This window comes from Lithobates pipiens, unplaced genomic scaffold (assembly GCF_037356315.1).
Source record: "Lithobates pipiens isolate NorthernLeopardFrog02 unplaced genomic scaffold, aLitPip1_a1.2 Scaffold_1, whole genome shotgun sequence".
In the NCBI taxonomy this organism is placed as follows: Eukaryota; Metazoa; Chordata; class Amphibia; order Anura; family Ranidae; genus Lithobates; species Lithobates pipiens.
Window position 1 is genome coordinate 1066228 of NW_027507685.1, and position 26884 is coordinate 1093111.

Consider the following 26884-nt stretch of genomic DNA (forward strand, 5'->3'; position numbering starts at 1 on the left):
TTTTTTATTTTTTTTTGCCTATAGTTCTGCTTTAAGTCTCAAATAAAAGATCATTTACATTTAACTCTGCTGCATCCTGAATCCAGAAAGAAAGCTGTCTAACAGTTAGGCTCTACTGGACCAGCACCTTCTATTCCCAGTGATTAAAGTGGTTGTAAACCTTTGACCTGAAAAATTAACAATGCCTATCCTTCTGTAGTATGTACTTGCCTCAGTCTAAAGAGTGCTTTCTGCCTGCTGCCTCATTCCTCTATCTGCATGAGTCATTTCTGACTAGTTGTGCCCTCCCCAAGTAAATAGGATAAGGGAGGAGAGCTCCAGCGCACAGCCTGTGATTGACAGCCATGGCTCTGCATGTTTCCCTATGTAGAGATGTTATTCCCTTGTGTAGAGGGGTATCCATTACCTCCACTGAGGACTCGTATTACTCTCTGCTCTTCTCCCTTAGCTGTGCAGTGTTTGACACCAAATTCCCTCCCTTGCCTCTGAAAGTTCAGAAAAGCTCCTAGAGCTAGTTCGTTAATGGAAATTAATTTCCACTTTTTTTTTTTTTTTTTTTATTATCAATGGCTATGCAAATGTCTCTGCCTTTGATCATATATGACTGGAATGGTAAAAGCAGGTCAATGCACCCAAGGGACAACATGCAGGGCCTTTTCCTAATACTTTGCAGTGCTTTGAAGTAAGCAGGCTATTGAAAGCAATGGATTTTGTCGCAGCCATGAATGTCACTAAAGCGTTTTCATGCATTTTTAAAAGGCTGGCAGAGCAACTTATTGCACAAAAAACATACTGCCCGTTCAGCATTTTTATCAACGCTGTGTGCATTTTTCTGCTCTGTACTATAAATGCATTGCTTTGCAATCAATAAATGGCATCACAATGTAAAACCTACGTATCATGTGGTCATATGGAGGCACATTTGTGCACTGTAAAATGCCTGCTGTTGAAACACATTAGAGTTTTTTTTTTTTTTGTAGATGGTAATACACACAGTTTTAATTCTATAACCCAGTGCTTTTCCCTGCAGTACTTCTTTTCTGCCACAAGATGCCCTCGGTCTGATGACCAGCATCATTCAACCCACTTCCTTTGAGCCCAGGTTGTCCTGGACCTGCCCCCAACCTCTGGCTGGGCTGCACAGTGATGAGCCCATCTCTCTGTCACTCTGCTTTCTCCTCCTGTCAGCATGCTTCTTCTCGGTACACAAACTGGATACTTCTGCTGTGGCTTCTTCCTCCTACTCTAGCCCTGATGTACAGGGATAGCATAAGGCTGACACCAGGTCAGATTCAAGCACTTTCACTGCTTACATATAATAAATACATTTATTGATTTGTGTCTTTTACATGTGAGTTCATCTTTTAAATTCAGCATGCAGCTTACCCCAGTTGAACTGTACTGTATGTATAATGTGCATGTCATTAAGAGAAGTTGCCTTGCTGGTAAGCCTGGTAATCTTTATTGACTTAGTAACGATGATACTAACTGCAATCTTCTCTGAAGCTTTTGCTGAGAAGACAACTTTTTTTCTTTCACAAAAGAAACGTATAGCAATGCGTGTTCTTACGTGTTTTTGCATGCAAATAATGGTACATGCTGAACTTTTTCACAACACACATTGTAGTCAAAATGGGTTTAGTAAATTTTTGTTTCTCCATGCCTTTTTCCTGCATTGCAGACCACTGAAACTGTCTGGTGTGACTGAACTCTGAATCAGCAATGTTTAGTAGCAATATTTGCTTTTACGGTTTTGCATAAGCCTTAACCACTTACTACCCAGGCCAATTCTGGCATTCCTCTCCTACATGTGTAAACCTTTATATATATATATATATATATATATATATATATATAATTTTTTTTTTTTTTTTTTTTTTTTTTTTTGCTAGAAAAATACTTTAGAACTCTAAAACATTGTATATCTTTTTTAGGCAGAAGCCCTAGAGAACAAAATGGTGGGTGTTGCAATTTTTTTTTTTTTTTTTTATGTCACATGGTACTTGCACAGCGTTGTTTCAAACACAATTTTTTTTTTTTTTTTGGGGGGGAGGAATACACTTTAATGGATTTTAGTACACACAATATAATATCCAAATATATAATCGGTAATCACCGCACTGCTATTTGCAATAAACTAGTGAGGGTAAAATAAAAAATATTGTGTGTTTAAAAGGCTTGCTACTAAGCACTGTTATATAAAACATAAAAAACTAAAAAATAAGTGCACTGCTACCTTACGAATCAATCAAACTTAATAATGGTGAAACCCTCTAATGTATGGTATTCTCAATACACTTCGATATTACCACAATACCAGTCGCTGTGATGTTTTACTACACATATAATACAGATCAAACTTAAAGCGGGGTTCCATCCTAAAGTGGAACTTCCGCTCATCGGAACCCCCCCCCCCCTCCGGTGTCACAGTTGGCACCTTTTCGGGGGGAGGGGGGTGCAGATACCTAAGACAGGTATTTGCACCCACTTCCGGGCATAGACTCCAACGGGAGTCTATGCCTCTTCCTGTCCCTGCGCGCTGTCTGCTGGGACACACAGGTCCCAGAGACAGCGCGGATCATTCCTATTGCTCTGCACAACTTGCGCATGCACAGTTGGGAAACGGGAAGTGAAGCTGCAACACTTCACTACCTGATTCCCTCACCTAGAATGGCGGCGGCAGCAGCCAAGAGATCGATCGGCCTCGGCTGCCAACATCGCTGGATTCTGAGACAGGTAAGTGTCCATTTATTAAAAGTCAGCAGCTGCAGTATTTGTAGCTGCTGACTATTAATATTTTTTTTTTTACAATGAAATCCCTCTCTAAAGTAAAACACATGTAGTAGGGATGCTGGAAACCCCACCTATAAATGTGAATTATTGCACTTGAAGTTAATTTGTATGGCAAATATCTATAACTAAAACATAATAAAGTCAGTATTACAATCTAAACAAACAAATAAAAAATCGAAAGTGCAATAATTGTGGGAACCTCACAAAATTAAGACTTTTTAGTTGAGAAGAGTGAAACAAAAATAACAGACTGTCAGTAAAAAGTCCAATACGTGAATACAGAAAGCTGCATGTGTCCACAGTGAGGTAATTTAAGTTAATTTTGTATGGCAAATATCTATAGTAGGGGTTTCCACCATCCCTGCTAAGTTTCATTTGTGTGTCTTATTTTCAGTTTGTGTATTGTATGTGACGTTGCATATCACAGAGACTGGTATTGTGGTTAATATTGAAGTTTGAGATCTCCATACATTAGAGCAGTGATTCTTAACCAGGGTTCCTCCAGAGGTTGCTAGGGGTTCCTTCAGCATTGGGCAATTCTGCCTCTCAGATAAGTTCCCACTGACACCATTCATCTTTTTAACTATCTGTAAGGAGGTAATTCTTCCCACTGACCATCACATTAATGTATCATGAGTTGTAGATTTCTAATTTTTAGCAGGGGTTCCCTGAGACCGGAGAACTATTTCAAGGGTTCCTCTGTGTTGAAAAGGTTTAGAGAGGCTGCATTAGAGGGTTTCACCATTATTGTTAATGATTAGTAATACTCATTTTACCAAAAAAAAAAAAAAAAAATTAAAGATGTCATGCCAAGTAAACGGATACCAAACGTAACACTTTAAAATTGCACACGCCCATAGAATGATGATAAACTACGGTGCCTAAAATTATCCATAGGTGGCGCTTTAAAAGCCTTTAGGATACCAATTTAGAGTTGCATAGGAGGTCTAGCGCCAAAATTATTGCCCTCGCTCACGTTTTGCAGCGATATTTCACACATGTGTAATCATTTTTGTAATTTGAATGTTATTAAAAATTACCTTTTTGTTTTCAATCCAATACATTGCAATGTGGCTACCTGGTGTTTTCTGTACACAGAATATGTACTGACTACTCCCCAGAAACATAATTTCCTTCTTGTGTGATTGGCTCACCAATTTTTCCCAGAAGTCTACCTAAGCTAAAAGTCAGATTTCAGGCATCCCTTGCAACTATTTTTTTTTTTTTTTTTGATAGATACTTTCAATAGGAACACGTCTAAAGGGATGCAGGCCCAGCAGATTTCCTCATTTGGTGCCCTGTAGCTCCACACCTGACAGTCAATTATGAAACCACTCCCATTAGACCCACTGTGTACAGAGGCACAGACAAACGCACATGGATTTCTTCAGAATAACAAAAGTTAGGAATCTGCAACAAAATTTGTTATAATCCTTGCAAAGTACATTGCTCACCCAGAGGGGAATGTTTTTATTTTCTCAACAAAAGAGGAGTTATACTTTAAATGTTACTTTTTTAACACTGTACCCTTTTTTATTTTTATTTATTTATTTATTTTTATATCAACTTTATTGCTATCACAAGGGATGAAAAACATCCCTTGTAGCATGGGCCTCTGGCCTCCAAAGCATCTGGGAATAACAGAGATTAGGTTGATCAGATTATATTATAAGGCAGTGACAGCTTGTTTACATCAGTCCGAAATACTTGTCACTTAGTTTTTTTTTTTTTTTTTTTTTTTTTTCAAATAACAGTTTTTATCTGTCATCTCAGCAGAGAATAGTACAAGAACAGAAAAACGTAAGCTCCAAGTAATGCTGAAACATGAATACAGCCAGTTCAAGCAATGTAGTAACATTTGGCACAATCTTCATGCTAGATCTTACCAAACTGAACTGTTGGGTAACATATAGAGCATGGCACAGCTGATAAAATCTTCTAAAGTAAGAGTGTGAGAAAAGAGGAAAAAGAAGGGTAGGGAGAAGAGGGTATTTGGGGGGAATAAAAGAATGGTAGGAAAATTAGCGCATTAGCTCATCCACCGGCTCAAGAGGGGTCCTCCTGAAGATGCCACAGCTCCCAGACCTTATCGTGCATTTCCAGCCTATTTTGTATACTAGCAGTCATTTTTTCCATTAGCTCCACGTCTTTTATTCTGGCGTACAGAGCGTCTTGGGAAGGTGGGGAGCTCTGCTTCCAGTTGAAGGCAACCAGACCACGTGCAGCAGTAAGGATGTGTCGTTTCTTGTGGCAATTTGTAGCAGTGATACACCTAGCAGGAAAAATGTTGGTGTTGAAGGAACTGGAATCTTGCAGAGCCCATGGTTGCGAGACAGTTTTCACCAGAGCGATCTGAGTTGAGATATGGATCCCAGAAGCCTACTCGGGTCCACCTCCGCATTTGCGTTCCAGAGCAAACTGTTCGGGTGTATGGGTGCCAGCCATATTTTTTCAATCTCCGTCCACTTATTATAAGATCGTTGGGGGAACCAGGAGGTTATAGCGCACATTTGGGACGCTTGGTAATATTTTACCAGGTTAGGGAACGCTAGTCCCCCATCGGATCTGGATGCCATTAATACTGAATGGGGGAAAATATATCTTATAGTTCCAAACAAAGCGTATCAGATCTGCTTGGCGTGTTCTCAAGTGCACATAGGGGACAGGAATAGGCAGTTTTTGGAATAAAGTATAGGAGTTTAGGGAGAATGGTCCTCTTGATCGAAGCCACACGCCCCAAGAGGGATATGTGGTGGGACTTCCATTTTTTTTATTTTTTATGTATAGAGCGAAAAAGGGGGGGGGACGTTTGCTTTGTATAGGGTGGCGAAAGTCGGTGTAAGGGGAATCCCTAGGTATTTCATGGCTGAGATCTTCCAGTTATAAGGGAAACGCGTTTGCAGGTGGTGGAATTCTTCAGCAAGGATGTTGATCGGGAGGGCCTCCGATTTGGACACATTCATTTTATAACCCGAGAGAGACCAATAGGGTTCCAGCTTGGTGTGCAGATTAGGCAAGGAAATCCTGGGCTGAGTCATGGTAAGTATGATGTCATCCACAAACAGTGACAGCTTAAACTCCTTCTACCCTGACCGGTATGCCCCGAATGTCTGGGTTTCCGCGGATAGATGCTGCCAAGGGTTCAACACACAGCGCAACACAACAGAACAGTAGGAGTAAGAGCGGGCACCATTAGTGACTGGGATGGAGGAGGATAGAGTGAAGGGGGTCTTCACTTGGATGAAGGGTTAGTATAAAGGTGTGAGATGGCTTGTCGGAATGGTTCCCGAAATCCCATACAACGTGGCAAACCAGGAAGGGCCAACCAAGCCGGTCGAAAGCCTTTTCCGCGTCCAAGCTTAGTATTAAGGACCCTAGTCCATCCCTGTTTGCCAAGTCAATTAAGTCTGACCCTTGTTTTGTCACCTGCCTGATGGAGAGGGACAAAGCCCACCTGGATGGTTTCCTGATGTTGTTCATGGGTGTTCGGGTGTGCTCTGGTGCAGAGCTGGAGCTTGCCATGCCGGCTGTGGAGGGGTCCACGCACATGTGGTGGAGGCGCCCGGCGCCATCCTGTCCACCCCACTGGCCGGCATGTGAGATGATGTAAAATAGCTGCGGAAGGTCGTAAATGACCCGGGAGGAGGTTGGGAGGATCCCTGTGCTTTAGAGGATCGGGTCCTCCTAGATCCACCCATGTGAGGGTGTAAAAAGTCCCCTGGAAAGGCCTTGTAGCTGTGGGCTGTGAGAGAGCTAGGAACTCAAGGGTCCACGCAGGTCGCTTCCGGTTTCTGATGTCACAGATCCAGTGCTCATATTAACACCCATAGCACTGGACGAATATGGTTTTGGAGTATGGGAGGGGGACAGAGGACTGAAGATTTGACAGCTGGCACCAGCATGAGGATACTTCACAATAAATGTAATGAATGTCCCTTTTGCTGATTTTTTTATATATAAATATCCGTATACTGTATATTAACCACTTTTTTGTTCCCATGGTAACTCAACAAAAAAGGCAAAATGTTGAATCACTCCTAATATTTTGGCGATACAATTAATAAGCATCTAAAAGAAATTGATCCGGGATATGTGTTTTAGAGGGGCTGTGCTACTTTTGAAGTGGGGGCGGGGGGGTTAATGATACATTTTCATGTCAGCCACATCATAGACTGGCTCATATAGCACACCTTAGAGCTTTACTGATTGTATGAGGCATGATTCACACCTATGCATTTCTAGTGCTTTTTATTTATTTATTTTTTGCAGATTTGTACTACAGAAAGTGTTCCATAGGAAACCATGTTAAATGTATTGTATTGCAAAATGCAAAAGGCACAAAAAAATGCATAGGTGTGAATCAGGCTTTAGGCATATTATACTGGTTGTATTTAGGCTACTTTCACACTGAGGCGCTATAGTGCTAAAAATGGCAAGCACCCTGAAAGAGCCGCTCAATTCTCGTCGATCCCCGCTGAGCAGGAAGAGGACAGGTCCGTGTCTGTACACTGTGCAGAGACAGACCTGTCAGAGGGCCGCTCTCCCCTATGGGGGATCGGATGAGGACGGACCGCAGAGTCCGTTGTCATCCGATCCGCAGACAGATAGGAAAATAGCTTTTTCCTCCGTCACACTTTTTCGGGTCGGAGCAGGTCAGATGTCAGCGTCCCTCCATAGAGGTCTATGGTGCATCCGTTCAGGTCCGCCTAAAAAAACTGACAGGCGGACCTGAACAGATCGTCCGTGTGAAAGAGGTCTTAAACTGACCATTTGTCCTTCCTTTTTTTTTTTTTTTTTGTCTAGATATTTTTTGCTTTGTCCCATTATGGAGATTTCTCATGATTCCCTGACTCAAATACACAATAAAAGTGAGCAGAAATCTTCCCAAAATTAAGGATATTTTCCAGTTTAGGGCCTGTTTACAGGAGCACCACTCTCTGAAAATTGGTCCCATGGCTGGCTGTTTGTTTGTTTTTTTTGCATTTCACATCACTTATTATGTCTCGTTGACCGTGGTCACTAGGTTCAAACCCCCCCGGGGGAAAGAAAACTACATTTGACAGAGGGTCTAACCTTTCCCTACATGAATAAAAACTTTAAAAACAAAAGTTTTTTTGCCTTTACATACACTTTTTAACTTAACTATACCAGTTCAGAAAAATACAGCCCTGCTTGTTACTAAAACAGTGTTTGGGATTCAATGCATATATTGTAAGGCCCCTTTCACACTGATGGTCCATCTATCAATTTTTTCAGATGGACCCAATTGGACCATTCATTGCTCTCTATGGAGTGGACTTGTCCACTAATGTCCATCAGCACCCTATCCGATCCTGTCTGCTAAAAACTGAGGAATGTGGATGTGTCCCCCCCTCATCTGTCTGCCGGACCAAATTGGATGACAGTCGGATAGAAATGGACAGAAGGCCCATTTCCTTTTTAAACGGCCCCATAAAGAACAACAGGCTGTGTCCATGTCCGTTCTGCATAGAGCTCTCATCTGCCTGCTCAGCTGGCAGATCCGCTTGACAGAGTCTACCCCATGCAAAAGGGGCTTTACAGTCATAATATGTGGAAGAATAAATGCAACATAGGAACTTAGCCATGTCCCTGCACAACATGGCTAAGGTGCTGCAGGATTGAGAAATGAGCCAGCTGAATGTTTAGTGGTACAGTTCTTGCCTGATCTTGTGTCTAGGTCCCATGATGTTCTGGCTTTGGACCCAGAAATCCATTTAACAGGATGTTTATATTGATCTATGAGCAGCACTTCCTATGTAGGAAGCCACATCCTCCTCTTCATCCTCATTTATCCCATCAATTCATTTTACCGTCACCAAACCATCTTTTTAATGGGTGTCTGGTTTAAGAAAAAGCAGACTTCATCAAAGGAGATATATAAATCGGAACATCTTTTTTTTTTTTTTTTGTAAATGAATGCAGACATGTTACACACAAAACCTATTGTGTGTGTGTGTGTAAGTGTGTGTGTGTGTATATATATATATATATATATATATATATAATATTTGGACAGTAATACTGCAAGATATAAAATGTCATTGTAAAGCAGAGTGGGTTATATCATAACCTATTTTAAACAGTTTTGTGTTGCAATTTATGTAAGGCATATAAAGATTACCTCACTTGGGAAATTATCCTTGTTTCAAATAGATGATTGTGTAATGTGAGGATTATTGATCTTACTGCAGTTAAAGCATAATGTACACTTTAGTCTCATGACCCTTAGAGAACCAATTGGCATGTGGCCTTTTGCCTTAAGGGAGACATGATATGCTCCTGTAATGTCCAAAATAGTTTTATATATTTTATAAGGGAATTTTTTTTTTTTTTTTTTCTGTTTTACTGAGTCTGTCTGGCTTCCTTAGTTCTTCCCTTGCTGTTTAACCTATAAGATTGAATGCTTCTGGTGAGCAAGATGTGAGTGGGCTGCTTAGTGGCATCATCAAAGGTAACATTAGAAGATCTACATAAAAGGAAGATGGGGTTGATTTACTAAAGGCAAATAGACTGTATACTTTGCAAGGACAGTTGCACTCTGCAAGGTCATTTGCTCCAAGTCTTAGTAAATGAGGGGAAGCTCTGCTTATTTCCATCAGCATTTTTTCTTGCACATGAATGAATATTTCTTACTTTACTTTTCATGGGATTGGGTATTTTTTGCAACGTGAAGCCCCCCCCCCCCCCCACACCCCATTTGCTAAGCTCTGGAGTCAATGCCCATGCAGACTTTGCAGTCTGCATGGGCATTGACTCCAGAGCTTAGCAAATGGGGTGGGGGGGGGGTCGGGGGCTTCACGTTGCAAAAAATACCCAATCCCATGCACATTCTTATTGCTTAATGCTGCAGTGATGTATAAGCTTGCCATTTTCTTAATGCATATCATTTCTATTTTTGTATTTTTACAGTTCTATGTCCTGGGTCCGATATTATTCCCCTTGCGTTTCCTACTGGCTGCCATCTTTCTGTTTCTAATGTGGCCAATAGCTGCACTTCGAGTCTCTGGCATGACGGAAGAAGAGCTGAGCCGGTCAATACGACATAGGCGCACGTAAGTCCAAAGCCAGTCTATGGAAGTGATGATAATGTTTAGAGGTATTTGTCATCGTTATACAGAACAGCACATTCATTTATTTCCATTTCTCCCATTTCCATTCCCCATTCCACGTGTCTTCTTCCCTTATGCACACAGCATTCTACATCATTTGATTTACGCACTGAGCCGCACTATGTTCTTCATGTGTGGCTTCCACTGGATCACCATCCGTGGCCGCCGCGCCTCCAGCTCTGAGGCCCCACTGCTGGTTGTGGCCCCTCACTCCACCTTCTTTGACCCCATTGTTACTGTGGTGTGTGACCTCCCATCAGTTGTGTCCCGAGTGGAGAACCTCAACATCCCTGTGATTGGAGGTGAGCCAATTAATAAACTCTTATGGAAATCTCCATGCTTTTCTGCTTATACATCTGTGCACTAGCTTGGGCATCTCTGGTTTTATAAAATCAGAGGGATTATAATATTATACTGCGATATTGACAACTACAATGAACAGCTGCAGACACTACAATTTGACAACATTGTACAATAGTATAAAAGAAGAAAGTGCTGCATTAAGATTGGTGATATAAAGTGACTTGTGCTAATATTATGTAAAGCAATACACATATCCACATTTTAAAATACCAAACTTATATATAGGGATAGATATGTATACAGTGAATAAAAAGTCACTAAAACCATGGGTGTTTTTAACTTGAATATTGATAGGAGAAACCCTGAAGGTCTATTCAAGAGATCACCATGGTGTACATATCTGCCACCCACACAGAGGCTTAAATGCGCTTACCAAAATTTGTAGAATCCAATGCTTACAGCACCATGTCGAGCAGGCATCAGGAGAATAAGCTCCGCAAAACTATAATCTGCCAATCAGACTGCACATAATTCAGGGCAAAGACTTATCTTTCAATCCAGCAGATCAATTTGGGCTTGCCAGCAGAATAAATGCCCCATTATGGCCTAGCGGGCTCCACCCTTCATCTACAGGTGACTCAATCAGAGTTCTGATCCACAATACAGAAGGCACTGCAGGAGAATTATTGCTGTTAATCTGAGAAGCGGGAAGATTGGCGTGTGGATGGTAATCCAAAAAGGTATCGAGCCCAAGTTGATCTAATGGATTAAAAGAGAAGTCTTTGCCCTGAACTATGTGGTATCTGTTTGGCTTACTTGTTTTATTCAAGTTATAACGCCTGAGGTTTTTACTTCTATGGACTTTTACGTTTAATGATGAACTTACTTTAGTGACTTTTTTTCTGTTTAGTGTGTGTGTGTGTGTATGTATAGATCTAGATATAGATCTAAAATTGCACTATATATGGGTTTGGCATTTTAATGTGTATTGCTTTACATAATATTAGCACAAGCCACTTTATATCACAAATCTTAGCGCAGCACTTTCTTCTTTTTATTTTATAAAATCAGGGTGTACACAGAAGAGGATTTAAGCTCTGCATGGAACAAATAAAGGGTTATTGCACGTGGCTGTACAGTAGAATAAAATCCTTTTTGTTGTGGCTCATAAATAGCCAGGCATGACCTAATCTGCAATATATGTCAATGGGCTAATCGGCTGTAGCACCCAAGAGCCATAACAGGCAAATTTTATTCTACATGGCCATACGTCCTAATGTACAGCCATGTGCAAGAATCCTTAAAGGATAAGTTAATATTTTAGAAAAAAAAAAAATGCACATTTTTTTGCGGTTAAACCCTGTAAAGCATTGCACCAGCGATCAGCAGATTGATGGTGCCATGCAAGTCTCCTGCTGATCTGTCAGTGTATCTGTGTGCCCGTACATCTTGCACAGGCAAGCAGATACAATCTGACAGGAAGAATCAAGGAACTACCACAGCGCTCCACAGCACCGTGGTAGTTAATTGAGAACTACAAGCTGACAGCCGCAAAAGATGTGTGAGCTTGTGGTTCATTAACACACAGAGCTATGTGAATGAATGATGTGGCCCTGCACAGCCTTGCTGATTTTTAAAAGTGACCGCAAGTACAGGGATTTTTTCTCCCTACTACTGCCACGGGGGGGGGGGGGGGGATGCTGCAGCATTACCATCATTTTTCCCCTCCTAGGAAAATTAACAGCAATTGCCCAGAGGGTTTTGTTTTACCTTCCTCTGGATCAGACTGGGAGCAGAATCCAAACTGCTCCACAGGAACACAGAGGTTGACTAATATCGAACTTTGCAGGCACCACAAGGCACTGTTGTTGCCTTGGAAATATTTTAGGTTGGGTGAGGTTCACTCTAAACCTAACCCTAGTCAAAACTTTTTTTGTTTTGTGCCAGATTCTTAAGAAATTAGGACATAAATTCTGCAGGGTTAGATATAACCATTTTCTCATTAGTGCATGCAAAGCTAATGCCAACATTGGTTTGACAGCCATGCACCTGCATGTGGGAATGTTGCTTGTGCAGGTGGCGCAGTTGCATGCTTTGGCAAATGTTTACAATAAGTTATAGAACTAAAGGCAAATTTCTATTTAATTTTTTTTTTTTTTTTTTCATTTTGGATAGAGTAAGGGGGGGGGGTTAAATCTGTAAGGTTTATTTTTGCCATCTGTGTCCCATTGGAGAGATTTCCCTTCACTTCCTGTCCCATAGCCAAACGGGACGTTCCCTCTAAAGTGAGGGAGTCCCTGATTGTCACCAGAACTAAAGTTCCATATTGGAAGATATCCCCACTATTTATTTCTGTTTTGAAAACAAAGCAAGAATTTAGGCTTTTCATTTACTTTCACTTTAAGTGATGATAATAATAAATGGGACTGATAAGGAGGGTGAATCTCCCTAACTGGTGGCACAGACGGCAACGGAAACCTGACTGGTGTTCTAATCCTTCTCCACTCTGTTCAAAACGTAAAAATAAAAGTTTTGCCTTTCGTTATCATTTTAATTGGGCAAGTCAGCTTGTCGTGGATCCTAATTGGATATTTTTGGTCCTAAAGAGCCAGCTAGTCTGCTCTGCGGGTTCCTTTTTGTTTCTAATAGACTTCAGTGTATGGCCTCTTTGTACATACCATTGGCCAGGTTGTTAGCTCTTGGGTTTGCATTTTGGAGATGTTTGCTGCATAAACTTTAACTACACCATCAGTGGCTCTTGTGAAGATCTGGTGTCCCTTGATCACCCCTAGTGAGATCCTTTTGCCAAATTTGGCAAGGAGCATACCCTTCCATACTTGCTCTGTGTGCACACATCCTTTAGCTAGGTTAGATGTCTTTACGTGATAACCAGACACTCACTACTAATATGGAAAATTGTGGGCGCAGGTGAAAGCCCTGACCTTGTGTGAAACCGTGTCCACTTAAATAGGAGGAAGCTTTGTTTGTTTTTTTTTGTTTTTTTTTTTAAATTAAAACTCTAGCAGACCTAAGACATTACACCTTTTGTGGCTTTCCATGTAAATTCCCTCTAGTGGAACATGCAGAAAGGACATCCTGATAGAACTTGGTGATCAATAATGGACCCTTGTCTAACCATCACCACCCCAATCTCTGCCTTTTTCCTGGCCTCGCCCTCTCTGTACCATACTGTGGTTGTCTGTCTTTCTGGCATTGAACTTTAGTTTAGTGGTTTGAACTACTAGCTAGGAACACTCAGGTCGTGGGTTAAAATCATAACTAGGTCAACGCCCGGCTGAAGTTGAAATGGCGAATGCATAAGCACTGGTAAAGATTCAGTCCCACATATTGTCTACTACTGCTCCTCGGCCAGTCTGATATTTTGTATGCCACCAGCGAAGCCGCACCTTGGTTGAGCACTGGTGGTGTCTACAGATGCTACAATTACACCATCAGTGACTCTGGTCAAAATTAGGTAGCACTTGGCAATAATCTTCAGAAGAGGCTGACAAATTATTATAGTATACAGGTGCTCAGTCCTATGTAAAAGTCACTGAAAACTGTTTTGAAATCGTGCAAGTTCATCTGAACTCGCCACATTTGAGTTCGGCGGGCGACTTGAAAGACGTTTGTGCGGGTTCATGCACAAATGTCTATTTAAATCGCCCCCGAAGTTGCCAAAAGTAGTGCAGGAACTATTTTTGGAAATCTGTGGGGCAGCACAAAGTTGGCATCGCACCGATTGGGACACGCCTATTGCGGGCAATAGGCTCTGATTTACATGTGATTTGACCTGTCAAATTGCGCCTATGTGAATGGGGGCTTACAGAGACTTAGCACTTTGGCCTGTATCTGGAAAGTAATATACTTTAAGTAGCAGGCTGTATTTGCTTACAGTGCCTTGAAAAAGTATTCATACCCCTGACATTTTCCACATTTTGTCATGTTACAATCAAAAGTGAATGTATTTTATTTTATTGGGATTTTACCTTTACAAATAAGGCCTCTTTCACATGGACGATCCGTTCAGGTCTGCCTGCCAGTTTTTTCGGCGGACCTGAATGGACGCTCCATAGACCCGCCCCGCTCCGATCCGAAAAATTGTGACTGAGGAAAAACCTACTTTTCCGTCCGTCATTGGATTGGGTGACAGCGGACTCTAGGGTCCGTCTTCATCTGATCCCCCATAGGGGAGAGCGGCGCTCTGATAGGTTGGTCCCTGCACAATGTGCAGAGACCAACCTGTCATCTGCCTGCTCAGTGGGGATCGGCGGAGCAATCCTCCGCTGAGCAGAGTGGGCTCCGTACACGGACACGTCCATGTGAAGGAGCCCTAAATATGTGAAAAGTGTGGTGTACATTTGTATTGGGGCCCCCCTAAGTCAATACTTTGTAGACCCAGCTTTTGCTGCAATTACAGCTGCAAGTCTTTTTTGGGGATGTCTCTACCAGCTTTGCACATCTAGAGTGACATTTTTGCCCATTCTTCTTTGCAAAATAGCTCAAGCTCTCGCAGATTGGATAGAGAGCACCTGTGAACAGCAATTTTCAAGTCTTGTCACAGATTCTCAATTGGATTTTGGTCTGGACTTTGACTGGGCCATTCTAACACATGAATATGCTTTGACGTAGGCCCGCAACTAACGATTATTTTCATAATCTATTTGCTGCCCAATTTATTGTATCGATTAATCAGATAATAACCTTAAAAAAAGTGTGGTGTATAATTTAGTTAATATATAAAGTTAAAGGCAATGCATTCTTAAATATGTCTATGCAGTGGTAATTATAAATAAACAACTATATGGTTAGGAGGCAAAATCTACAATCCACTCTGAGAATGGCAGACAGAAGAGATAAACTGTATATACTATTAGGCTACTTTTACACTGAGGCCTTTTACAGGTGCTTTTGCACTAAAGCACCTGTATACTGCCTCTTCTGCAGCCCCAGTGTGAAAGCTCTAAGAAAAAATTCCTGCAGGCAGTATCTTTCAGGTGGTGCTGGAGTGCTGTATTTAGCACTCTTAAACCGCCCCTGCCATTGAAATCAATCGCCAGCGCTGCCGAAGCGCCTGCAAAGTGACCAAACTTCTACTAACACAAGATTAGCAGAAAGAGCCCAGAGGGTGGTGCTAAAGAACTGAAAAACCACATAGTACGTCACTATGTTCATGTTTGTTGGCCGACAATTCCTTGCCGTTTGTATGCAAGACAAGTTCCTGGCCAATGCCCTGTATTTATACTGAGATTAAATTACACACAGGTGGACTCTATTTACTATTTGGGTGACTCCTGAAGGCAATTGGTTCCACTAGATTTTAGTTGGGGGTATCAAAGTAAAGGTGGCTGAATACAAATGCACACCACACTTTTCAGATATTTATTTGTAAAAAAAAAAAAATTTGAAAACCATTTAGGCTTATTTTCCTTCTACTTCACAATTATGTGCCAGTTTGTATTGGTCTATAACATAAAATACCAATAAAATTCATTTGTTTTTGGTTGTAACAAAATGTGGAAAATTTCAAGGGGTATGAATACTTTTTCAAGACACTGTGGAGGAGATTTACTAAGACTGAAGAGTGTAAACTCTGGTGCAGCCTTGCTTAAAAACGAATCAGATTGCAGGTTTTATCGTCAAAGCTTAATTGAACAAGCTGAAGTTAGAAGCTGATTGGCTGCCATGCACAGCAGCACCAGATTCAGAGCGCTCTAGTATTAGCGCCCCTGTATGTTAACTGCAATACAAATAGTTGCCATGTTCAGCGAGTTGTGCCCATTGGCTACTTGTCCCCGGGGCTCTGCCCTGGTTTTTCATAACCTGTCCACAGCATATATGAATGAAACGTGTGTGAAGAATGCTATACAAAAAAAAGGCAAGCTTTTCATGGTAAAAATGTATTTTATCATCTGTGCTCTTTTAGGCCTCATTCACACCAGTGCTGTGGCCACCACAGCATGAATAAGCCATTTGTTTATGATGCTGGAGCTATGTGAAGGTAGCCTATGTTACTCTATGGGGACATAGCAGCTGTACAGGCACAGCCACACATCCTAATTTGACAGACGCACAGTGGCAGCTTCACCAATCTATTCAGATCCACTCACCCGCACCTTCACACCTGTCAAACTAGATATTGTGTCTGTGTCTGTACAGCCTCTGCATCTCCATAGAGTAACATGGGCTACCTGCATGCAGCTCCAGCCACATAATCAAAGGACTTCTTCATCCTGTACGGGCCATAAGCGCCCATGTGAATGAGGCCTTATGCTGCAGTGAGTCTAAAATAAAAATGACGTGTACATCTGGACATGAGACAGCAAATGTAGACTTGAAGAGCTATAAATGTACACAAAAAGTCCGTTTCATAATGTGCGCAGCAGAGTCCATGACGCCTACATTTTCTGTAGGCTTTTTTAGCATATATGATTTGGGGCCTTGAACTGTTATGTATAACTGAGTTTGCTACAGTTTTGTGATCTTTTCCTTAGCTCTGCTTCGATTCAATCAATCCATTATGGTGTCCCGACATGACCCAGCATCACGGAAAAAAGTGGTGGAGGAAGTGAAGAGACGAGCAACCTCCCGTGGGGAGTGGCCACAGGTGGATTGTTAATTTCTCTCTCGTAGAGATCATCCCATTGTTTATCCACTAAGAACCTTCAATTCAAGTTTTATAGAACCATCTTCTGTCCTTTTTCTTTAAGCTGGCAATACAAGGCTCAACTTGATTTTGAAATCAAAAAGGCTTAAAGGACAACTTCGGTAAAGCGTCCTGAGCACAGCCAGCCTGGTAAAATACTTTTCCTTCCTCCCAATCCTGAGATCTTCGCTGTGAGGTCATGCCTGGCACAGCACAGCCTTGGCAAATAATACATCCCAGGAGGAAACCCTTTCTATTGTGCACATGTACTATGTCCCCATTCATTTATATGGATGAGCCATACTCAACTGGCTTGTTGGAGGCCACCATGGCTCATACATAGGAATAAAAGGGGCTTTTTCTGCAAAGGCTTCGCAATGCCAGATAGGACCTCACAGTAAAGAGTTTGAGAGCAGAGAGGAAGAAAAGTATTTTTCAAGATGAGCTGCACCCTAGGGGTGGGGAGAGCAGTTAACCTATAAAAAAATAATCATTGGCAGTATTTTTCTGTGGCCAGGATGCCAACTTTAGCATAAAGCACTGATCTTACTGTAACTTGCTCATTTTAAATATTTCGTTTTTTAGACTTTAATACATGCATCCTTGCTTTATAAACTTTTACATAACCCAGCCTGTAATTTTATAGTTAGTGGCACTTTTAACTGTTCCTTAATTTTTATTATAATTATTTTTTATTTGTTTTAGGTTTTGTTTTTCCCAGAGGGAACAAATGGCAATGGGCAAGTGTTACTAAAATTTAAGCCAGGTAAATAGGACTAACCCTACAGTTGCCCCATGGGAGTATACTTCTGTACATACTGTATATTTTACTATGGTTACTCCTGTGTTCTGCAGGTGCCTTTGTGGCAGGAGTGCCTGTTCAGCCAGTGCTAATGCGATATCCTAACAAACTGGTGAGTAACGTTGCTTGGGTAAGTTGCCCTCTCTCATCATCATTTTATTTATTTTTTTCAAATATTAATTATTTTAGGTATCTACATATAACAATTCAATGTGCTATGCAGGAAAAAAGAGCAGTTGTGCATATAATGGTAAGGCTTATGCAGGGCTCCGCGGTACCTGGAAGGATAGTTCACCTCTTCCCTCCTCCTGCCTTGCAATCTTCTGGGACATGTCACAGGTCCCAGAAGATTGCTTAGCCAATCACAGCCAGACGCCCACAGTCAGAATGCGGGCCCCATGGAGAGGAGGAGGGGGGGAGGAGATCAGGGCTTTGTTTGGCCGCATCGCTGGACCGTTGGACAGGTGAGTGTCTGATTAATGAAAAGTCAGCAGCTTCACTTTTTGTAGCGGCTGACTTGTATATGGGTGGAACTCCGCTTTTGAAATTTTTTTTTGTTATTTTGAAACGACAAAAAATGTTGCGCTTACTTACTCTGTGCAGTGGTTTTGCACAGAGCAGCCAGGATCCTCCTCTTCTGGGGTCCCTTGCCAGTGATCCTGGCTCCTCCCTGCTTCAAGGTGGCCCACAGCAAGCAGCTTGCTATGGGGCCACCTGAGACCTGAGTTGAGGCGCTGCTCTGTGTGTCAATTCATTCAGACATGCTGCGGCTCATCCCTACCCACTCTCTCCCCATCGGCTCACCGACTTTGATTGACAGCAGCAGGAGCCAACCTTGCTGTTGGGAATATTTGGAACCATTTTTATGTGTAGATAGATAAGATAAGATAGATAAGATAAGATAGATAGATAAGATAGATAGATAAGATAGATAGATAGATAGGATAAGATAAGATAGATAGATCTTATGTTTCTCTGTGAATCCACTTGTGAGAGGTCTCCACCAAAACTCTCTCTCCCCCCCACCTCCCAGCTGCAATGTAACAACCTTACAAAACCAAATGACAGCCTCTTTGCTTCTTCTCATTTTTCATTATTTTATTTATTTTTTAATCATTTGGTTAATTTCTTTCTCAATATGCAGCCTGCAACAATTTGGACATGGAAAGGAAATGGCGTGTAAGTAAACTATATATTTTTCCCCCTTGCTTTTCAGAGATTGTATTGCACTCTATATTTATTATCTACCTTTTATCCCTGATCATTTCACGTATAGTGAGCAATTTTGCTGCAGTTGTTGTCTTCACACAGATATGTTTATAGTCTTGTATGAATTTGCTGTTGGATGGATGGATGGATTAGAATTGAACCAGTTTAAAGCTTTGCTTTTTGGGGATATAATACAATATAACACTATATTACCAAAAGTATTGGGACACCTGCCTTTACACACATGAACTTTAATGGCGTCTTAGTCCGTAGGGTTCAATATTGAGTTGGCCCACCCTTTGCAGCTATAACAGCTTCAACTCTTCTGGTAAGGCTGTCCACAAGGTTTAGGAGTGTGTCTATGGGAATGTCTGACCATGCTTCCAGAAGTGCATTTGCGAGGTCAGGCGCTGATGTGGATGAGAAGGGCTGGCTCGCAGTCTCCGCTCCTAATTGTTCTGTCGGATTGAGGTTAAAAAAAAATGCATACTAGCACATTACGAAATGCTTACCTTGGAACAAAGTCTTCCAGCACTGTGCTGTCACCACTGAGAGGGCTGACATCTTCCCTCAGTCTTGCTTCCACGTTCATGCACTCCGGCTATGTGATTGGCTGGAGCTGGGATGACATCACTCCTGCACATGCAGGAGCCCTAGTTTTTGACATGAAGGTCCGGCGAGGTTTTCTGTACCTTCAGAGCACATGTACCGGTGATGTAACTGGCCGCACCCAGGGCGAATATTTCCTAAACGTATTATAGGCTTACCTGTAGGTAAGAATCATCAAGCGGGCTTTACTACCACTTTAAAGATTTGTCACAGTTTTCACTAATAACTGAATCACTAGTGAGGCATAAAATGAATAATCACAATAAATTAGAAGGTCTGGGTGGCTGGCATAACAGTAGTCTTGGGATTGTAAAGTCTTTCCAACATATGATAATGATTTGATCAGTCACCTTTGAACACGGTTGACACATCAGGACCAGCCAGCCTAACAAATCTGTTGTTTGTTTCTTTTTATTTTACATTTTTTTTTTATTTTATTTATTTTTTAATCCATACATTTGCTTCTGCAGGTTAAAGGTCCTCTGGCTTACAATGTCCCAGTTTTACATTAACCTGGAGATAGAGGTAAGAAATATCTTGTTTTTGTGTATAACTGCTGTTTATTTTGACTTTCTCTAAGCTGACTCTATCCACAGATGTAGATGCTTCAAATACATTTATTTATTTTTCTTAATTTTAGTTCTTGCCAGTTTACAATCCAAGTCCTGAAGAGAAATCGGATCCTGCATTATATGCCAGCAACATGCAGAAGTTCATGGCAAAGTGAGTTGGGAGTGAAAGGGTTGGTTGTGTTGCATAAATGTGAAACCGGGGACTTGACTAGTGATAAAAGTAACAATATACATACGCAAAATTATTTTTGTTGGCATTGCACCACATCATAGCATTGGGTAGAATGCGGACATGGCATTGGTGTTCACAAGCTAAAAAAAATCTCCTTATTGTCCATTGCATAATAAAGCCGCTCTTTACTGAGCTTACAAGGCCATTTTTTTCCGAGCTTACAAGGCCGTTCTTTACTGAGGTTACAAAGCCTTTTTTTTACTGAGCTTACAAGTCCATTCTTTACCAAGCTTACAAGGCCGATCTTTACTGTGCTTACAAATGAAAAACAGTTTTCCAGTGTTTGAATTTAAACGGCGAGGGTGAAAATGAGATGGAGATGGGTACATCTGTCATATAGTAGAATTGACCAATACATTTATAACCATCTCACCATTATAATTGCTATGCTGGTTTACCATCTATATTTGATGCATGATGGAACTCTTTCTGTGATTTTACTTTCAGAGCTCTTGGCAAACCAGCAACAGAATATGAGTTGATGGGAGATACACCAGTAACGCCATTGGGACACCTAAAAGTGCCATTGGACCCTAAATTTTGGGAACTGGGAAAAATCCTACGGAAGGCTGGGTGAGTGATGCCTGCACTGAAAAGTCTGTTACCAGATAACACATTACTTAAGATGTTGACAGATTAAACTTGTATTAGACTGGGTGTAGGCTTCAGAATGTCAATAGGTGCACTGGCTAAAAAATAGCTTTGAAGCAAAAACCTGTATACAGTGTTTAAAAAAGTTAGACGTTACTGATTGTATTGGTAAAAAAATATTTTTGTTTTAAGCTGAATCAGTTGTAGAAGGTACCTTTCAACCACCTGCCAACTGCTCACAGTAAATATACTGTGTTAGGGGGGCAGGCACAGTAGAGGGGGCAGGCACATACATGGCCTCCTTCTGTGTTTGGGGTGCAAATGTGCGTGCCACCTGCCAACCCGTGCTGTCACTTGATGCAGCATGGGTTTGGCAGCAGATTTCAGCCAATGATTTCAGCTGAAATCTGCTGATCAGCCGTGTCCAATTACAGAAACATAGACCCTTGTACAGGGAACAGCAATCTGGTTGTTTCTTCTCCCTAAAAATCGGGGAGAAAAAAACAGCCAGAGCAGAAAGGGGAAAAAAAAGCAGCACACATTACACATGGTTAAGCACACAGTAAACCCCTTGATTGCCCCTAGATGTTAACCCCTTCCCAGTCAGTGTCATTAGTACAGTGTCAGTGTAGAGTATTATCACTGTATTAGTGTCACAAGCAGCGTCAGTGACCCTCCCAGTCAGTGTCTGTTATTGCCTGCCACCCTATCACAGTCATCACCATTACAGTAAAGTGTCTATAGTTTAAATTCCAGTATATACCATAGTTTTGTAGATGCAATCACTTTCACACAAACCAAAAAAATACTTATTGGGATTTTTTTGTTTACTAAAGACGTAGCAGAATACATTTTTAAATTTTATAAAGAAGTTTAATGTTTTTTTTTTTTATTGGATATGTTTTATAACCGAAAGTGTTGTTGATTTAGATTTTTTTTTTTTATTTATTTTTTTCCCCTTTTCAAAATTTTCAGTCTTTTTTTATGCATATAATACCACCAAAAGAAAGCTCTAGTTGTGTGCAAAAAATTATATAAATGTCATTTGTGTACAGTGTTGCGCAATTGCCAGTTAAAGTAGCAGAGTGCTAAATACGATTCCTCCACTTACCTATACTGCAGTCTCCCAGAGCCCTAAGACATGCTTGGTACTTTCACTTGAAAGTATAAATTACATTCACCTCCCCACAATTCAGCACCAGTTATTCACCAAGCCTGAGCAATTATTGTGGCAGGAGAAACGTGCTTACCGTATGCAAGTTTTAACCTTCAGAAAGTCAAAGCTTATTTAGGAATTTCACTGAGATCTGGTTGCCCAATAAATGGGCTGGGAACAACTGGGTGCAAAAATTGGGGTCAGTACCTACAAATATTTCTGCTGGGTTTGGTAGTATTAGGTGCTCATTCACACATCTTGCACAATAAACCCTATGTTTTTGAGTGTGCACACAATGCTGTTTAATAGTGTGATTTGATGAACTGGTGAAGTTACAAATTCTCTACAGTTACTTTTAAGTAACTAAGATCATGATTCTAGCTAGTAAAAAATTGCTGCAGAAACCCTTACACATTTATAAGGTTTCCCATACAAATAAATGGTATAAGTACTGGATCATGGTGATGTCAATATTGAGCATAATTATAATTTCCCTTGTCCTTTAAAGGTTCTCATTTGACAGTGTCCAGGGGTTGATTGATCTCTGTTTGGAGGGGGTATGTTCTCGTGTGGGACTAGAAGAACTGGCGGAGAAGCTGGGGCTCACCCAGACTGATGTCATTTCCAGAGTTTTCAGTTACTTTCCAAAGGTAAGGTGCTTGGTAAAGATTTTAGTATTGCAGTGTGATTAAAAAAAAATCCTATATGGTTTAGCATTAAAAGTCATTTAGGCTTTAAAGGGTAAGTTCATGTTTAAAAAGAAAAAAAAATGCACATTTTCTTTGCAGGTAAAAAAATTTAGCATTTATTATTTTTTGTTGTAGGAGCCTGTAAAGCCTTGCACCAGCAATCGGAAGATCACTGATGCTATGCAGGTGTCCTGCAGATCTGTCGGTGTATGGGATTGCTTATACCTCATACAAGGAAGCCAATACAATCTGACTGGATGACTCAATGAACTACCACAGCGCTCACAACATTCATAACATGTTACACCCTGAATATGGATGTAACATTTTATGAAAGCTGAACTTTTCCTTAAAGTAAACCTTTTTATACAAGAAATATGCAGGCTACTGTTAGTATCTGAAAATGACTTGTTGCCAGGCTGAACCTCTGGCTTCAGTACTTTTTTATAGTCACCGACCAAGAACAAATACTGTATGCATATCAGGAAAGTTACAATAAAGTCAAAAGTCTTTACCTGTGTGACTGATCTGACTAATTCGAAGAGGCCAGAGTGTCGGCATAAAAGCCGAGCAACTAGCATTAACAGTATTAGATGTTAGCACTGACTCCCAGCTAAGTATTTTTTTAATCCATTAATCCAAGTGCACTAACTCAGCTACCAATGAAAAGTTGTAGAATAATCTATGTGGATACTATGCATTGCCACACTTTGAACAAAAAGTGACTGGAAAGCTTGTTTTGGCTACAGTAAAACCAAATGTTTTAGCTGTAGCCTATTGGGGATAACCTTCAAGTGTATTTAAATCCTAACATTTATTTTATTTTTTGGTGGCCATAGGAAGATTTTGTATTGCTTTTTGTGTCCCCACTAGGGAGAGTCATCCTCTCTGTTTTCCTGGTGTTCACTCTCCCTTGGACTAAGGGAGGCAAAATGCACAATTATGACTTGTCACTGGAACAATAATCATTTTCCATAATCCCCTTTCAGGACAGCAACCTGAGATAAGACTGGAAACCCAAGGTGAACAGTTAAACCCCTTCTACCCCCCCCCCCCCCCATATGTCTTATTTTAGCTCTGCACCACTTCACTATGGGGAATTTTGAGGAAGTAAAGCAGCCTAAGCTGACACCTGGAGCGAGCGAGTCCTTTCCTGTTGTGCCCTGTTTTGTAGTTAAACATTCATATTGCCAGGATGCCAGGGATCTTCAAAGCATCACCTGCCTGATGAAGGAGCCTTGTGTGTCCCCAAAATGTTGTACTCCTTCACTTTGTTGGGATCACTTTGAATAGAACATATGGATGTTATTTGATTAACCCAGGTGACCTGGAAATATGTTCGTTGATCTGTGATGTTACAAGTTTCCATCTGGGAGTTACTCCTGCGCCCACCCAATTTTCAGCCTATTACAGCTTCTGTAAGCCCACCTGCTGCTGTCCTAGGAAGCAGCAAAGTAGTTGCTTGTTTCCTTGATGGACCATATCACCTCTGGGCCAGCAGCTTTCCCTTCTGACCTTTTTACTTTCGGCTGTTGATTGAGGGGATCCCTTGCTTTTTACGGAATCTTGGCCCTCCTTTTTGCCTTTTGGGGGCCAAGTACTGAAACCTTCTTGTCTGTAAGCCCTTTCCTACTCCTCCCCTTGGGGAGTCTGAGTGATGACTTCCCCTAACTGCTGGTAGTAGTGGCAAGGCAGGGTCACATGGGTTTCAGTATGGTGAACAAAGCACTTTTGGGTGTGATGTGCCACCCAAGCTTCATTTTGATTCTCTCGATCTGTGTAGATGCCATCTGGCTGTGCCCGCTTTTGCCGGGTTGGACAGCTTGGAAAAATGGAAGAAGCCCTTTTATCCTGAATAATGAGGTATTGAAAATGGCAGCTCCTACTGCAGCAGCACTCAATATGGAAGGTGCAGTCTGTAAGTCCAGCCGGTGTGGAAGGTGTCTTTTTGTGATTGCACTGTGGTGGTGGTCTGAGAGCGCGGTATGTTTTTGGCACTTTACCTTCCCAAAGGTTTAGGTAAATGGGGAAAACTTGTCTTACCCTTCTTACACTCCTGTTTTAGAGGCACCTAAGTCAGGAGAACTGGCCTCCAGTACTGCTGATGATTCACCTGCTTCTTTTTGCTTCATGGTCAAGCAGTCAAGGAAAGCCTTAAACCCTGTACACACGATGATTATCGGCCGTTTAAAAAAAAAAAAAAAAAAAACACCCGACATTCATCACGCGTGTAAGCCGGCCAATTTGGCTGGCTTCTGTCAGATGTGCATGCTGGAAAACAAGCAGCCGTGCTCTAAGCCTGCTCTGGCATAATTCCTTTTCCAGTTGGAGAGTTGACTTTTTCAATTTTGGGAAAGGTTCCAGGGAGTTTTCTCAAACGTTTACACCATTTACTGAGCACTCTTTGTTTGCAATCACTTCTTCCATCTGGTGGACTTCTGTATTCTTTGGGCATATTGCTGTCCTCTCACCGGTCCACATCTTGCCTGCGCATTATTGCTACTTGAGTTTTGCTGTGGGCCCACAAGTTAGTTGCCCTTCCCTTTTGGTCTGGCCACTGTGCCTTAAGTATTCCTAAAGCTGCTAGCCCCTGTGATGCTGTGTTCACAGGATAATCATTTATTTTTATTTTTTCTGAGTGGACCATCAATTTAAAACCTGTCAGCCAAGGTCCAAAATACGTTTCAGACTCTTAGTTGTTTTGGTCAGTTCTTGCACCCTTAGGAAGGATCTCTGGATCTGACTCGTTGTGGGCGTATCTAGGTCTTCTAGATGCTGCTCAATCCGGAGTTATTTTTCTTCTTCAAGACAAATGTTGGGACTCTCTGCTCCCATGTTTGGACTTTGTAGTCCAGGAGTCTCCCAACTCTGAACATAACACCCCGGGCTGCTACAATTCAACATTCTGGCTTTGTGGAACCAGATACTACAGTCTCCAAATCCACAGTTTCACCTGTCTCCCAAGGCCAGGTTGGCTCACCATTAATTTCATTAGCTATAATTAGGCACCAGATGTAGATGTGAAACACGTCAGCTTATCCTTGTAGTTCACCACTGTCTGCTGTATGGATCATGGTTATTCATCAATAAAATAGATTGCATTGGAATGCGGCCATCCAGACTTTTTTTTTTTTCTTCCTATGTTCCTGTTTGCAACAGAGCCTGCATCCATCCATGTATAGAGGCAGTGGAGCAGCAGGGCAGGTGATGTAGTCCTGGAGCGGTGCTATAGTATGTTTGTGTTCAGACTCAGTTGTTTTGGTCAGTTATTGGACCCTTAGGAAGTTATATCTGGATCTGACTCATTGTGGGCATAACTAGGTCTTCTAGATGCCTCCAATCCAGAGTTATTTTTCTTCTTCAAGACAAATGTTGGGACTCTCTGATCCCATGTTTGGACTTTGCAGTCCAGGAGTCGCCCAAATCTGTCCTTTTGCATGAGAGTTCTAGGCTTGACGATGACCTCCTCAAAGTGGTGTATAATATGCTCAGTTCTGAACATAACACTCCGGGCTGCTACAATCTAACATTCTGGCTTTGTGGAACCAGATACTACAGTCTCTAGATCCATAGTTTCACCTCTCTCCCAGGGCCAGGTTGGCTCACCATTTCAGCCTAGGAGTTGGGGTGGGTTTAACTGTTCAGTTTGTGCTTCCTGTACAGGGAGGAATCTTTCCTGCAACTTAAACTGTAATGAAATCACCCTGTATTCATTATTATATATGCAGATAATTATGTCATTTAAAACATCTGTTCATAGGCATTAAAAAATGCATGGAAATAATATTCGCTAAAAGCCAGTACAGTTTCTCTTTAATGAGTAAAACAAATCAAAGAAGTTTGCTGAAGGAGAAGAGGTCATATACTAACCTCTCTGGTGGCATGTGTCTTCTACCTCCTGCTGCAGCCTCAATTAGTCTCTCTGGTATTCTAAACTTACAGGGGTGTCAGATGCCTGTATCTCCTGCTGTGTGCTGGCGCCTTCTTCTGACATCTCTGCTAAATTATGCAGTGAGGGAGAGGTCAGAAGAAGAGACCAGCACAAAGTGGGAGACGCCGTCATCCAACACTACCAAAAGTGTTGTTTGCCGAAGAGAGTGCCCTGGAACAGAGGGGAGGTAGGAATCATGGGCCATTGGAAAGGTGAGTACA

General features: G+C 41.5%; 1 protein-coding gene across 1 annotated transcript in view; it reads left to right on the top strand.

Moving 5' to 3' along the window:
* LPCAT4 (lysophosphatidylcholine acyltransferase 4) overlaps positions 1–26884 on the top strand; it is a 52706-nt gene that overhangs the window by 19608 nt on the left and 6214 nt on the right. The window contains exons 2-11 of the mRNA XM_077462110.1: positions 9724–9866; positions 10008–10225; positions 16721–16833; positions 17578–17638; positions 17728–17786; positions 18819–18853; positions 19963–20017; positions 20133–20215; positions 20744–20869; positions 22552–22693. Coding sequence (XP_077318236.1) covers positions 9724–9866; positions 10008–10225; positions 16721–16833; positions 17578–17638; positions 17728–17786; positions 18819–18853; positions 19963–20017; positions 20133–20215; positions 20744–20869; positions 22552–22693 — 1035 coding nt within the window. The remainder of the gene's footprint in view (positions 1–9723; positions 9867–10007; positions 10226–16720; positions 16834–17577; positions 17639–17727; positions 17787–18818; positions 18854–19962; positions 20018–20132; positions 20216–20743; positions 20870–22551; positions 22694–26884) is intronic.